At 31.0% G+C, this 14165-nt stretch overlaps 1 protein-coding gene across 2 annotated transcripts in view; it reads right to left on the bottom strand.

Annotated features, from left to right (window-relative positions):
• Nucleotides 1-14165, bottom strand: part of LOC111003760 (C-type lectin domain family 4 member F) — a 60712-nt gene that overhangs the window by 1760 nt on the left and 44787 nt on the right. For both annotated transcript variants that reach the window (XM_022274438.2, XM_022274439.2), the window contains 2 exons: nt 8575-8675; nt 1287-1395 (listed from right to left, as the gene is read on the bottom strand). In XM_022274438.2, coding sequence (XP_022130130.2) covers nt 1287-1395; nt 8575-8675 — 210 coding nt within the window. The remainder of the gene's footprint in view (nt 1-1286; nt 1396-8574; nt 8676-14165) is intronic.

Here is a 14165-nt window from a genome sequence, read left to right as displayed (position 1 = left end):
ACATGGAAAAGCGAGGCAACAAAATATGAAATTGCCCAAGGTACAATTTACGCAAAATAGGAAGACAGGAAGGTGGAGAGGCCAGACGAAGGAAATAGTAGATGGTGCATGGCACAGTGCAGATATAAATGGGGGGATTTGGATAAGGCCAAAAAAGGGCATGAATGTGAAATAGAAATAGAAGACTGTTTAGATGTGAAAAGGAAGAGACTGGCTGCCCACAACACAGGGAATCCGAGTGTGGGGGCCAGTGCACTCTACTTTATAGAAACATTAATGTATTTTGTGTGTAATAAAGAATAAATAATAAATAGAAATGTAAATGTAAACTATCTAAAATAAAATACTTGTTGTTTATATGTTAACTATATTGTCATACATTTCATACAGGTGACTATGTGTAATTAAAATTCCTTTTTAAAGCCTTATATAATATAAAAGGTTAGGTTAATTTCATATCATTGTTCGTCAGTTATTTTCTTTATAATGATATAATTGCAGAAACAGCATTCGCACTTAATACTGTTTAATCAAGTATAATTGACACATTAAACTTTTATTTGGACACCAACGAAAATTTCAGAAGCTGTGGAATTTCATAAGTGACAACGGGTGTGTTAGTCGTGTTCATGAAATTACTACAAGCTTATTCAACGATAATTGCTGATTATTTATTTGTACATTAGCATCGCACAAAGTTTGTAGGAGTATAGGCTTAATGTGTGTTTAAACATCTTAGATTTTAGATTATATTCAAACCTTGTCCAAGAACGATCAACTACGTTTTTAGCTTTAAGAAGTTTGACATTTACAGCAGCGTACTAGGATGTTGGAAGATGATGGAAAGTCATTATCGTACTAAATATTGGGTCCGTTAGCATATATAATAAAATAAAGTGTAATAGGTATTACACTTTATTTTATTATATATATATAGTTATTTAGTTATAAATAGACGACTCTCATACCTGAGGTCGTAGGTTCGATCCCCGGCTGTGCACAAATGGAGTTTCTTTCTATGTGCGCATTTAACATTTGCTCGAACGGTGACGGAAAACATCGTGAGGAAACTAACATGTCTTAGACCCAAAAATTCGACGTCGTTAGGCACTGGTAATCTGGTATCTGGCTGATAGCCTACTTGCCTATTTAAAAAAATGATCATGAAACAGATTTAGAAATCTGATGCCAAGACCTAAATTGCTTGTAGTGCCACTGATCTTTTTTAAAAGTTATAAGTAGTAAAACACTTTCTAAAAACTTTATAGGATGTTTTTCATGCATACCTGATTCCCTAACATATTTTTCCAGCCTGTCGTTCTCTTCCTGCGAAGAAATTGACGCAAGATGCATGCCGTGGAATCTGCAGTATTGTTGCGCTTTGAACCAGTTCGCCTGAAATAATAATAACTTTTAATAAAATTAAATAAATACTTAGAACAACAAATCTCTAGTTTTGGTATTTTATCCACAGATAACTTTTATACACTTAACGGTATTTACAGTTAAGTGAATTTTTGTGTTATGCAATATAAATTTTACCATATTCGAGATAAAATTTTTAATCATTCGGTTTACCCATTAGAGGCGGTGAAGAAATTCAATAATTCTTCGTGCTCCTACAAGGAAACAGAAGTCATGGTTTCTATATGAAATCGCTTTTGGAAGTGTGTATATAATGTACATTGTTCTGGAGTAGTAACAGTATAATATTTTTTATTTTATATATACAAATATCCCAAAAGTCAAACAAATATGTCTCGAAATGGTTTACAGTATTTGTCTATGTTCTTTTATATTATTAGTATAATAAAATACCTAATTATAAAGACCCACTTTCTCTGTTGCAGAAGATTAGTTTTCGTCATTAAAAAACTAGTTACCTGTGATGTGTCATTACAGCCACAATGTGGTTACATAAGATATCATTACTATAGTGATAGGACCGCGATGAATTTAAAATGTGTATAATTTGGTTTATGATATTATCAAGTGTATTTCATTGTTATTGAAGGCAAGGTTTGTATGTCTCAAATATAAACAAATATTGTTTGAGATATAATAATAATAATGATTTATTTCAAGTTTGTTTCACAGGAAAAACTTATATCTAATTGCGCTAGTTGTATAAACAAAATTAGTCAGGTTTATCTGATGCTGAAGTGTGAACCTGTATTTCAACATACAGCGCCTAACCCCTTATATATGTCAGAAAAAAGCTGTAGCATCAAGTACATAACTCATTGGAAAAACTTATATGTTATAATTTACAATCTATTTAAAAAGTAGTTATATTATGGTGTGAAGTGTTCAAGTGTTCTTCCTGTGAGTAAGATGAGAGGGTGTATGTGTGTATACCCAAAAAGAATACTATAATATTAATTTATTATACTTGTAGAAAAATAAAATATTAAATGCCTTTTAATTTTTATATATTAATCATGTCGAATAGTTATTTCTACAAGTAGTTATTTATCTATTCATTTATAACCAAGAGTTCCTCAGTTTTATCGTAATTGAGGCTGTGTAACATTGTATATGAGCTGTGTTGACTTCAGCCGTCGACTGCCATCTGAGGTCGTAGGTTTGATCCCCGACTGTGCATCAATGGATTTTCTTTCTATGTGCGCATTTACAATCGCTCGAACATCGTAAGGAATCCGACTTGCCTTAAACCCAAAAAGTTTTTTTTATATAGAACAGGGGGCAAACGGGCAGGAGGCTCACCTGATGTTAAGTGATACCGCCGCCCATGGACACTCTCAATGCCAGAGGGATCGCGAGTGCGTTGAGGTCGTCCTGACGCACGACAAAAGGCTGATCACCTACTTGCCTATTAGATTAATTGATCATGAAACAGATGCTGAAATCTGAGGCCCATACCTAAAAAGATTGTAGCACCATTGATTTTTAATTTTTATTTGAGATAAATTCCATAGTCTAAACAAAATTAAACCCATAAATCATAAATATACGGTATATCAATTTCCTTGTTAATAGACTGTCTAACATTTTATTATAGCAAAAGGTCGCATATTTGTGAACCAGATTCTTCAGTTCGTTGAACTCGCATTGTGAGACGGATAATTAAACCATGTGTCGGAATTATATTAAAATTAAATTCTGAAGAGATTGTCTTGAAAGATGAGCATTACAATATTTGGGACTTCAACATTATTTATTTATTTATTCATATGTACACTAACAGCTTATTCACTCTGAGAACATAAAACATCGATCCGCAATGATGGATATAAAAACTATCAACGCCTTTGTTGTGGTTAGGTTTTTATGTAAGAGGAAGCAAACGGGAGGAGGATCATACGATGTTAATTATGTGAGTGATTACCGCCATCCATGGACACCTTTTAAGAAATGGCACGCTCGTTTCTTGAAGGACCCTAAGTCGATTTTGTGGCACTAGGCACTACTTTTTAAAACAATATGTACTTATGCCTAAAAAATACAACAAAACATGACTTTACAAATATACACGTACACGTCAATTATATTATGTAGAACATAAAAAGTTCCGCACAAAACAGATTTTAGTCCCAGGGAATAATATTATCAAATTTAAAGAAATTTTAGAGAGCTTAAACGAGAAAAGTTGAAGGTAGAAATTGTATAAAATGACCACAACGTCCATAGCGTTGCCGATCATATTGGAACTAAGGAATAATTTAATAAATACAATTCTAGAAAATGGTTTGGTATTTCGCTTTTTTCTTCTTATTAGCTAATAGTCATCTTAAAACATTTAGTGGTGATGAGGTGTTATGCAAAATTAATTCTATAAAAATTGGATATGGTCTATATCGGGCTCGACCGGTTTACGAAGTTTATCACCAATTTCTTCCAGTAATTTACATTGTAATAGAGCATTATTTAAATAGAAAATCTTAATAAAATACAAATTAGTAGCTAGATTTAAAAACAAGTTTGTTGTTTAGAAACAGTATACGAGATAATTTTAAAGTTATTGAACTTATAAATTGATCAGGCGGTCATTGTCCTATATGAAAATAAAGCAATAAACATCTCAATTCTAATGCCAACTGTCAAACGTAGTCCAGAGATAGGTAGATAGAGAAGCGGATAAGGCTCTGCTGTTACCGCATCCCGCGTAAGGCGATTGTTGGTGGCACCTTGGGGTTTTAGTGGGTATGCACAATGGCGAGTCCCACATAACCCTTCTGCACCAAGCAGTCGGGCCGCGGAAGGGTATGCGCAATGCATTTCCCCAAGTAAAAAAAAAAGAAAAGACCAGAGACCTCGTACCTGAGGTCGTAGGTTCGATCCCGGGCTGTGCACCAATGGACTTTCTTTCTATGTTCGCATTTAATATTTGCTCGAACGGTGAAGGAAAACATCGTGAGGAAACCGACATTTCTTAGACCCAAAAAGTCGACGACGTGTGTCACTGGAGGCTGATCACCTACTTGCCTATTTGATTTAAAAATGATCATGAAGTGTCGACTGTAAATGTTACATGAAGACTTAAGGAGCGAGTCACATCGTGAAGAAAAGCTAGCTTCGTCTTCGTAATAGTGCTTTGTAAATAGCGTTTGTGTGTATTCTTGTAGAATATGTAAACATTAATTAGTAATTTATTCCTTCGTCACGTCAATGCAGTGTTGAAGAAGTGTGCGGTTTGAAGCAGGTGTTTTAAAATTCAAGTATTTATTGTATTATTGAAAGAAGAGTAAGAAATAGTTATTGGATTTTCCAACTATATGGCCGTGCGTTCGGAGGCCAGCTATGCTCCAATTTTTTTTCACACCCACATATATGTGCCAAATCTATTAAAATAGACTTGGAACCTCATACTACTATGCTATGAAATACAAATGTCTAAATGCATCTATAACTACATGATAACCAAGTAACCATTTTTTTCTAAAAAGACAAAAACTACGAATATTCGTAATTTTTATTTATTTTTCCCACCGTTTAAACCTTTCATTAACTTCAAGATCATAATTCGCCAAACCAGTTTAGCCATTCTCACGTTTTAGCGAGAGAAACGAACAGCAATTTCTTTATATATATATAGATGTATGTCATGATGACTTATGAAGATATGATCAAGGAAACAAATACCTAAATCTAAGGCTTAGATGAAGTGTACACCTGCACAGAGTACAGAGACAATGTACCGTGCAAAAAATGTTTATCATTTCAAAGTTTCAGGAAATTACTAATATAATACCTACCTTCATCATTATTAAAAATAAAATACGATTCGAGCTTAAATAGTTTTACGATACCATATAAATATAACGAAATATGAAATACAAGGTGTGAAATTGTGGTCAGTTGGAAATTTCCGCAACATTTTGCATTTCACCCGCCATATTGCTTCCGGTCCATCGACTACAGAGCTAATTTTGTGGAAAGCGACGTTTGCTGGAAAATTCAGTTTCGCAATCTCACAATTTAGTTTGTAAAAGTTTGCGTTTTTAAAACGTAAACGCTTTCGTATATTTTTTTATAAATTCTTGTATGTATATATACATTGTGATGTATATACATACAAGAATTTATATTATAAGTTATGATAGTTCGACTATCATAACATTCGACATTTTATGACCTAGATAGATAGATATGACTAGATTGGAGCAATTTCTTGTATATTTTATTTTGTTTTATAATTATAATTAGCAGCGATTCAGAAGTTGAAATTTAAAGTTCAATAGCTTTGTATTTTTCAATTTCTACTTCCACAACCATACAAGCATTGAAACTGTTGAAAGGTATGCAAAACGAGAATTATAAAATAACGATAGAAGCTTATCAATCCTGTGAAATACTTGGCAATTAATAAGACAATATTACCATCAGGCATTGTTATCGAATGGTGCTTTATACACCGTGCAGGTGTTCTAAAGTTATTATTTATAAATATTTAAGCACTAATTGTACGCAAGATTTCTATCCATTTCAATTATCATTCATGCGGCAAAAACAAGGAAGTGTAAGAACTACAAAATCTGCAATGTCTGCAACGCATAAGACACACAATGACAAATCTATAAACTTGTTTATATTTTATCATAAACAATTTATCATGATGTTCTGTACAATGTAGGTTAACCGCCCATTGTTACAACAATCGTTTAAGATCACAATTATGGACAGAACGGTTATGAAAATGATCATCCCACGTGATCAATGTGTAGCGTATTAAAGGACGAATAGCAAAATTTGTCTATTAATTTTAATCTAGGTTCATATTTTAGTCACGTTTTTTGTTTCACGAGCATACAATTATGTTTAGAGAAGAAAAGAGAGAGAAGTATTTCCGTGCTGTATGACTTCTGTGCATTCATAACCCAAGACACGAGGCGCAAAAATATGTTAATGTCAATTTATATTTTTTTATTTTCAACATCATTCTAATTCTGTATGAATCGTATATTTATCTAAATAGACTGAATTTATCAAAAAATAACATTCTCTATTTAAACTGTATCCGTTGAGGGCGTGGTCCATTGATTGAAGAGAAAGCTTCCAATCGCCACGCGACCATTGAGATGCGTATGCATTGCATAATCATAGACTACTGTTTACACTCGATTGCACACCATTCACCAAAAAGACTGGGTTTTTAATATATTCCAATGAATCATTTATTATGTAAACTTTATAAAAACTAATTGGTACCCATGTCATTATAACGGCAACTTGTTTAATTGTCTTTAATTCTTTAGGATATGGTAAAATACCTTCAGGGATATTCTGTGAAACGGAAACAATTGTAAAAAAATTGTTTGATTGAGTCAACAATTTAAATTGTCGTTTTCTGACTGAGAACTCCAAAAGTTATGGTGTTATCTGTGGTTAAAACTTTTAGAGTTCTCTTTAGTCTGTGGTAAGCTGCTGTATGTTGCGTATAGTCTCCTTAGTAATAATACACTCCGGCGCATTTAAGTGAAATAGCATGGTGTTAATGTTTTTTTTTTAAATCTTATGAAATATATAATTTTTACACAGTTAAATAATCTACACAACAAGGAAAACATTAACTACATAATATTTCATTTAAATAGATATAGTTGCCCATAAGCGTTTAAGTTTCAGCTCCTTACACTTAGCAATTGAAAAGTGTGGAAGAGTTCATTACCAGATCTTCTCGTCCGTTCTACGCCTATTTGATAGCCGGCAGTAAATTTAAAGTTATCATTTTTATTAATGCTCATAGTTGACGTTATATGATGATATTTGTATTGATAGATTTATTATTTATATTTTACACCCCTTACTAATATTTAGTGGATAATTATTTATAATAATGCCCTTAGATCAGGAGCACTAAAAGGTAATAAAGCACTAGATTTACTTTGTTAGTAATTCGCGTAATGAAGGCATTGTTGGAATCCTTAACAGTGCTATTGCGGTGAATGGCCTTAAATACGCAACTATCAAACCTATTGCGTAAGCACTATTTATATATATATAGGTATATAAATATAAAAAAGTGCGTCCGTACAAAGTACACATGTCAAAAGTAAAACTACTTTGTAAATTAATAATGACTAAGTTAAAGCACCAAAATTATCATCATGTTCTTTGTCAAAAACGCTGCACATCTTCGTGACGTTCCGTAAAAGTATTACCCTCATGCGCCTAAAGAAGTTTCACTTATCAAAAAAACATAAAACATATTAATACTAGTTTATACCTATAATGTATTTCGTTATTTTTTAATAACTAGAAAATGTACTAATACAATCCAGTACAAAATATTCTTATATACGGTAAACACTCCAAGATTTCAAATCAAAGGATAAGAATAAAGGAGGCGTATTAAAACAAATCAATAATGAAAAAGAATTAACACATGAATTGGTTGACAAATATTTCACATTTAAGTTTCAGAAAACCATAAATTAAGTTGGGCTAATCAGTGACACTTTATTCATGACTGTTAGGCGGTACCGAGTTCACGGGGTCAGCTAGTACAATATAAGTATTACCGAGCATAACATCTAGTATACAGACGTTAAAACAAATTGCGCCCAGTGCACTAAATATGAAACCACAACTTGAAGGTATTTTTATATCATAGATTTTAGGGAATAAACTCTCAAATTTATCATTTCCAATAGGTAAGATAGAGTAACTGTGTAACGTTTATGATAAAGGTAATGTTTTCCAAATAAAGGTACATAATAAAGGGTTGCCTGGAAGAGATCGCTTGTTAGCGATAAGGCCGCCCGTTGCATCTCTTGTAATTTTTATGTATTGTTTGATTTGTGTTTCTTTGTAACGAAGTGTAAATAAATAAATAATAATTTAAAGTTAGTCTTCATTAAATTGATTCATGAATTATTTTCACGCCGCATGACAGGCAATTCGCGGCTTATGTAAGTTTTTTGTAAACAATACTTTTAATATTTTTCTTAATTTCACTTATTGTTCTACAATAGACTAAGATTTTTATGATTTTTTTTTTGTATTTTAATTACTAATAATAACTTTATTGGGTATCATTTACGAATAACATAACAGTTAGACTTTTAATCATTTGTTACGGTATCTGTATTAAAGGAATTTTATCAATGTTACCTTAAAGAATATTCCCAGATAATATCTTTTCTCTCCACTCTTCAATAGCGGCATCGTCCATCGCGTCACTCCAAGATCCTCCTCAATACAACTCGAGCAATCTGAAAAAGAGTATAAAAATCTTAAGAAAAAATATTTATTTAGCGCTTTCGAGCCACAGATCACAAAGATATTTGTTACAATATATATTAAATCTGTGGTTATTTCCTAGCAAATTTATAATAGAAAAAAATGTATTGCTTGTCTATGTTATTCTATAGACAATGATGAATATGGTGATTTATTATCTATGACCAGAACCACCATTAATATCGCTACATAATTTATTAGTTTTTTTTGAAGTAGTATAAATTTATGTATTTTTAAACGCTACCAGTTTAAGAGAATCAATCAACCAATTAAATCCAAAAACTTGATTCGTGTAGGTGGCCATAATTATGTTAGGCATTATTTGCATACCTATATTTGCATTCGGAAAAGTTTTGCAAGTAATATTATATGTACGGCCTTCAATTGCTAACCGTGCCAAGTGCAAATTACACAATGTTCCGTACAATAAGGCTCCTAATCACCGCTATATTAATTGTAAATACTTAAGGTCAGATGATATGTATCAACTTACATCAATAGCGACGTCGATTAAAATATGGAGTTTTCATACAAAGTAATTTCAGGTTTTCGACATCAGCCCTACAATAGACAATTTTTTTTTGTCCATGGTATTAAAGTATTGTCTTTAGGGTTACAGATACTAAAAAACTAAAACAAAATCGGTCGTTTGTAATTATATCTATTTCTAGGGAATGTAGCAATAATTAACTCAATTGAAATTGCTACTGAATCTTCCGAGATAGCTGCAAGCTAATAGTTATGCAGTTTATTATAATCGTACGGTACCTGGGTCATTGAGGTTCCTTGAATAAAAGAGGAATTTAATTTTACACTACTAATATGAAGGTTTGTTATTTACTGTCAATTTCTACAATTTAATATTTTTTATCCTTGCTTTCAATTATTTTGTTTATCTGAATAGTTGTAATTATTGTAATTGTATCATAAAACAAGGAATTGGCCCAATACTTATATATTTGGCGGCTTTTGTTTTGATAGCCTTTAAGGAAAGATCAATCAATATATTCTATATTTTCTAAAGCTAAGCCCATAATTAGAAATTTACTAAAGTCAACTGTCTCACCTTTCATGTAAGCATAATTTGACAGAAAGAGTAGTAAAAAATGCACTAAAATTTGTTTAGTTTTAATGAGGGGACCATTCTCTGCTGACTAACAATTTATCGAGGATTTATCGTCACGTTAAGACTGTATAAACGCGTGGTACCGCTGGTGATAGCAAATCTATCAACACCTTATAAGAGAAAACATGTTGGTAAGGAATAAATGCTTACATTACATACAACATTGTTATTTCCAAAACATCAAAAAAATGAAAGTTCAGCCGTGTGAAGTGGGCCGCTGTTAATAGAATAGGACGGTAATTTTAAGTTAATATAAGTTAAATTTCTTGCTTTTCTGATACAAGGCTATTTCCGGTAATAAAAATGCCCGATTGTACTTGACCCTTTAACATTTAGTAAACTTTGAGTGGCACAGAGTAGAGCAAACTTTTAAAACCTTTCCCTATATATTATATTATATAGAGTTAAATCTTTACGCTAAATTACATGAATATATATACGACTGAGGCTGCCATAATAGCCAACTATAGCCCAGAGCACATTTCCGGTGAAATAATAATGTTTTCGCGTGCGATCTACTTAGCTCTATATAAACGTTAACAGCAAAAACATGTACTCTATATACTAGCTCGGCTTAATAATAACACTATTCATGATATTTTATCGTTTATAAAATGTTAATTTTACCTAAGCTTGATTGAACTATATCAATATTTAAGATCCAATTGTCTTTCACCTGTCGAGTTCACATTGAAAGAACACACACAATAAAAGAATTGCTGAAACAATCATCCAGATAAAATAGATGTAACAAACGTAGAACAGACAACATCGAACTTTAAATGAAACATAAAATAATTATGGCTATTGTTCTTTGTAATGTTAACAGTACTTAACGGAAGAGTTTAAATAATGACACAGACAAATCAATTTAATTTAATTCAAAAATCATTTATTCATGTTGGTAACATAATGTACACTTATAACGTCAAAAATATAAATATACATTAAATACTTCTAATTTTACATTTACTGCCAGTTCTCAAATCAAGGGCGTAGAACGGAAGAGAAGAACTGGCACTCTCCGCCACTCTTTTTTATAAATGAACTTAATATATTATAATTAGAGGAAAAGCTCTACGACGAAAGACTAGGCGGTATGGTCGAAAGACTATTATATATACTGGCCTGCGCCATGGGCGAAATTTAAAAAAAATCTAAATGCCACATTATTTTGTCATATTCAAACAAAATTGGGCATTTTATTAGTATTTAAATTTTTAAAATATTAAATTAAATCGAATAGTTTATAACCTCAATAATCAGTGGTCTGTCAACAGAAAAACAATTATAAGCTATTTACCCAGCGATTGCAACCATCCGATAAAAGAAATTGAGATAACTTGACCTGACCCAAGTTTTTAGAAAGTGCATCAAAAGACCTGAACAAAGAGCTAGGCACTTAGCTATTGTTTCAATATTCTTTTATTTTTCCCCATTCTGGGAATACTTTTATGTAACAGAATTGACAATTATAATGGGTAAGACTTTTCTTAATTAATTTATTCTTAATTAATGCATTACATAAAAGGTAATTTTATTATTTCATTATATATTCATTATATACAAGTCTCTATGTACAGTAAGTAATCCTTTCCCCAATTATTTCGCCAGTAATAAAAAAAGGTATTAAAGGTATTTGACTTAGATATTCAAGAAAAGAGCGTAATTCAATTCTTAAAAGGCCTGGTATTGAGAGTGTGTGAGACTGCCCGCTGTTTAAAAAAAAAGAAAAAAAGGTAATGCCATATACATATAAGAGTTAAAAGCGCAATGAATTATACATTATTCGTAAGACCAAACTGTATGTTTACCCAAATTAAATTATGAGAGTATTTTGCACCTATTACTCGACGAATTATATAATATGATTTATAAATAACAGACCATAACTTTATGCCAGTGTCAAGTAAAAAGCATGAGAATTATATAACAAAAATATTTTTCCAACCAAAAAAAAATCGTTTATTAGGGGCCGACTGAATTTTAGGTCGGCCCCAGATCACTTACTTTAAACACGTGAAAGATCTGAATAATTTGTGTTATTTATAGAATTTTATATAAAGAAAATAATATTGCGATACCTGATTTCCCTCCAAAATTGCCGAGTGGTGATTGATAGTTCACAGTTTTGGTGTCAGCGATGCAGCTCATGACCAGTAATACCACAATAAAGTATTGATGAATCATTATGTATGGTTCTATTAATCACTTGTACACTTGCTATAGAAAAACGGTATTATGAGCGACTGTGATTTAAGGTAATATTTGTTCTAATGCCTTTATGACGGAAATTGGATTAAATTCACCCTCATCATTTTTCTCTATCGCGCCAAAAGAAGTACTATAACTTCAAAAACTAACCTATAACTTGTAAGCATACCACACAATACATTTCAATATCACGCCCAAATTTTTATTAATTGTTTACAATTTCAATTAATTAAATCCGTGTTAACCTTTTCGTACGTTACACGATCGGTGCCATAACTCATTAATATTGTTTTCACTTATGATGACATTAAAAATTGTAATTCTTTAATTAATAATGCGGAAGCCTCTTAAAAATAGTTTTTAGATATAATTAATGTCAAGAATAAAAAAAAGGAAGAATAGTCATATTGTTCATTTATTCGTTTTATCTTCTAGAATTAAATATAATTGGATATGGTGATGGTACCATAAGTATAGACACTTCAAATCCTCGATTATGTAGTCAGCAGTAAGTTAAATACTTTATGTCAAAATAGGTCGGATATATTAATACCTTATCATAATTGATTCTTTTAATCTGCATAGTATTCATATGGAGTTATTAACATAACCTAGTAGCTGTGGGTTCTATTCCTGGTGAAATAATTGGGGGAAGGATTATTCTACATAGTCTAATGATTGTCTCAGTAATGAAAATATTAAAATATTTAGTTTTAGAAAAAATATTTGTATATGCATTAAATAAATATGTATTTACATAACAATTTATAATTCTGAGGTTACCCGAAATTGTGGGATAAAAATACTTCCTTAAATAACAATGCATCATTACGAATTTCAAGATTGCGTTATGACATGAACAAACAAAATTTCAAAATATTTACAACATTGTTATAATAAGTGTTATTTGGTAAGTCTTACATGTAACGCTATGAGGATAATAACGTATTAGTGGGGAAGATAAAAATCATGGACACGTAACATTTTCAATGTGGCATAATGTTGGACGCTGCTATGAAAATTTACGTTCACTTTAGCATTCGTTTATTTCGATGTCAATAGCCAGATTTAAATTTCCCCGCGATTTCATAAAATGCTTTATTAAAAACTATTTTTTTAAGGATTACTATAATTATTAATTGAACACCGCCATTTTGAAACAGATCTAAAATCTATGAATTCAAGAAGTTAAGGAATTTGTCCATGAATCATCTAGCAATCTATGGTTCGAATGCCACAGATAACGCCAAATTCTTGTCTAAGCTCTGGGACATTTCATGTCCATTGTTTCCGCCTATACTTTTAAATCAATCAATTATGAAAGCATTCACATTATTTTTTAATTGAGGAAATTAACTTAATGTGAGCGCTAAATAGTTTACTGGTTGTATGGCTCATAAAACGTACAACTGGCATAGCTTGCGTATTTTGAAAATTTCTCAGAATATAACAATTTATTTGAATTATTTTTAATTTGAACTATTTTTGTAAATTTATTTAAATATCAAGAATTATTTAAATCCATTTATTTTGAGTTATTTTAACTAATGATATTAAAAACGAAAGGAAATTTTAGTCACACACATCCGGTTAAAGATATTTTTGTTTTAAAACATAGAAATACAAAATTATCTATCATTTTTAGAATTGAAATACAGAAAATATTCCCACTATTTAAATATATTTATTTATTATTTATTAATCCTTTATTGCCTTATACAAAAACACACATAACAAAAAAATAAAAAAAAACAGTAACAAAAGATATAAGGCAAAGGGCGGCCTTATCGCTTACAAGCGATTTCTTCCAGGCAACCCTAATGAGAAACACAACGTTAAAGAAAAACCATCAGAGGGTAGAGTACAAAAAAAATCAATTAACAAAAGCAACAAAAAAACAAAAAAACTAAAAACTTAAACTTAGAACATGCGTTACTATAACTAATTGAATATAATAAAACAAAATCAAAGAAAAAATAGCAATAATAATAAATAAAAATAATTATAGACAAAAATTTAAAAGCAAATAAAAAGGTTAACCTATAAAAATAAATATATATAAGCAGAACTAATTACGAGGTAGAAAGAAAATGATCAAAAAGAAGCTTTTTAAATACATTTA

This window comes from Pieris rapae, chromosome 13 (assembly GCF_905147795.1).
Source record: "Pieris rapae chromosome 13, ilPieRapa1.1, whole genome shotgun sequence".
NCBI lineage: Eukaryota > Metazoa > Arthropoda > Insecta > Lepidoptera > Pieridae > Pieris > Pieris rapae.
Note: the sequence above shows the minus strand (reverse complement) of the source record. Positions and strands in the feature narration are given on the sequence as shown.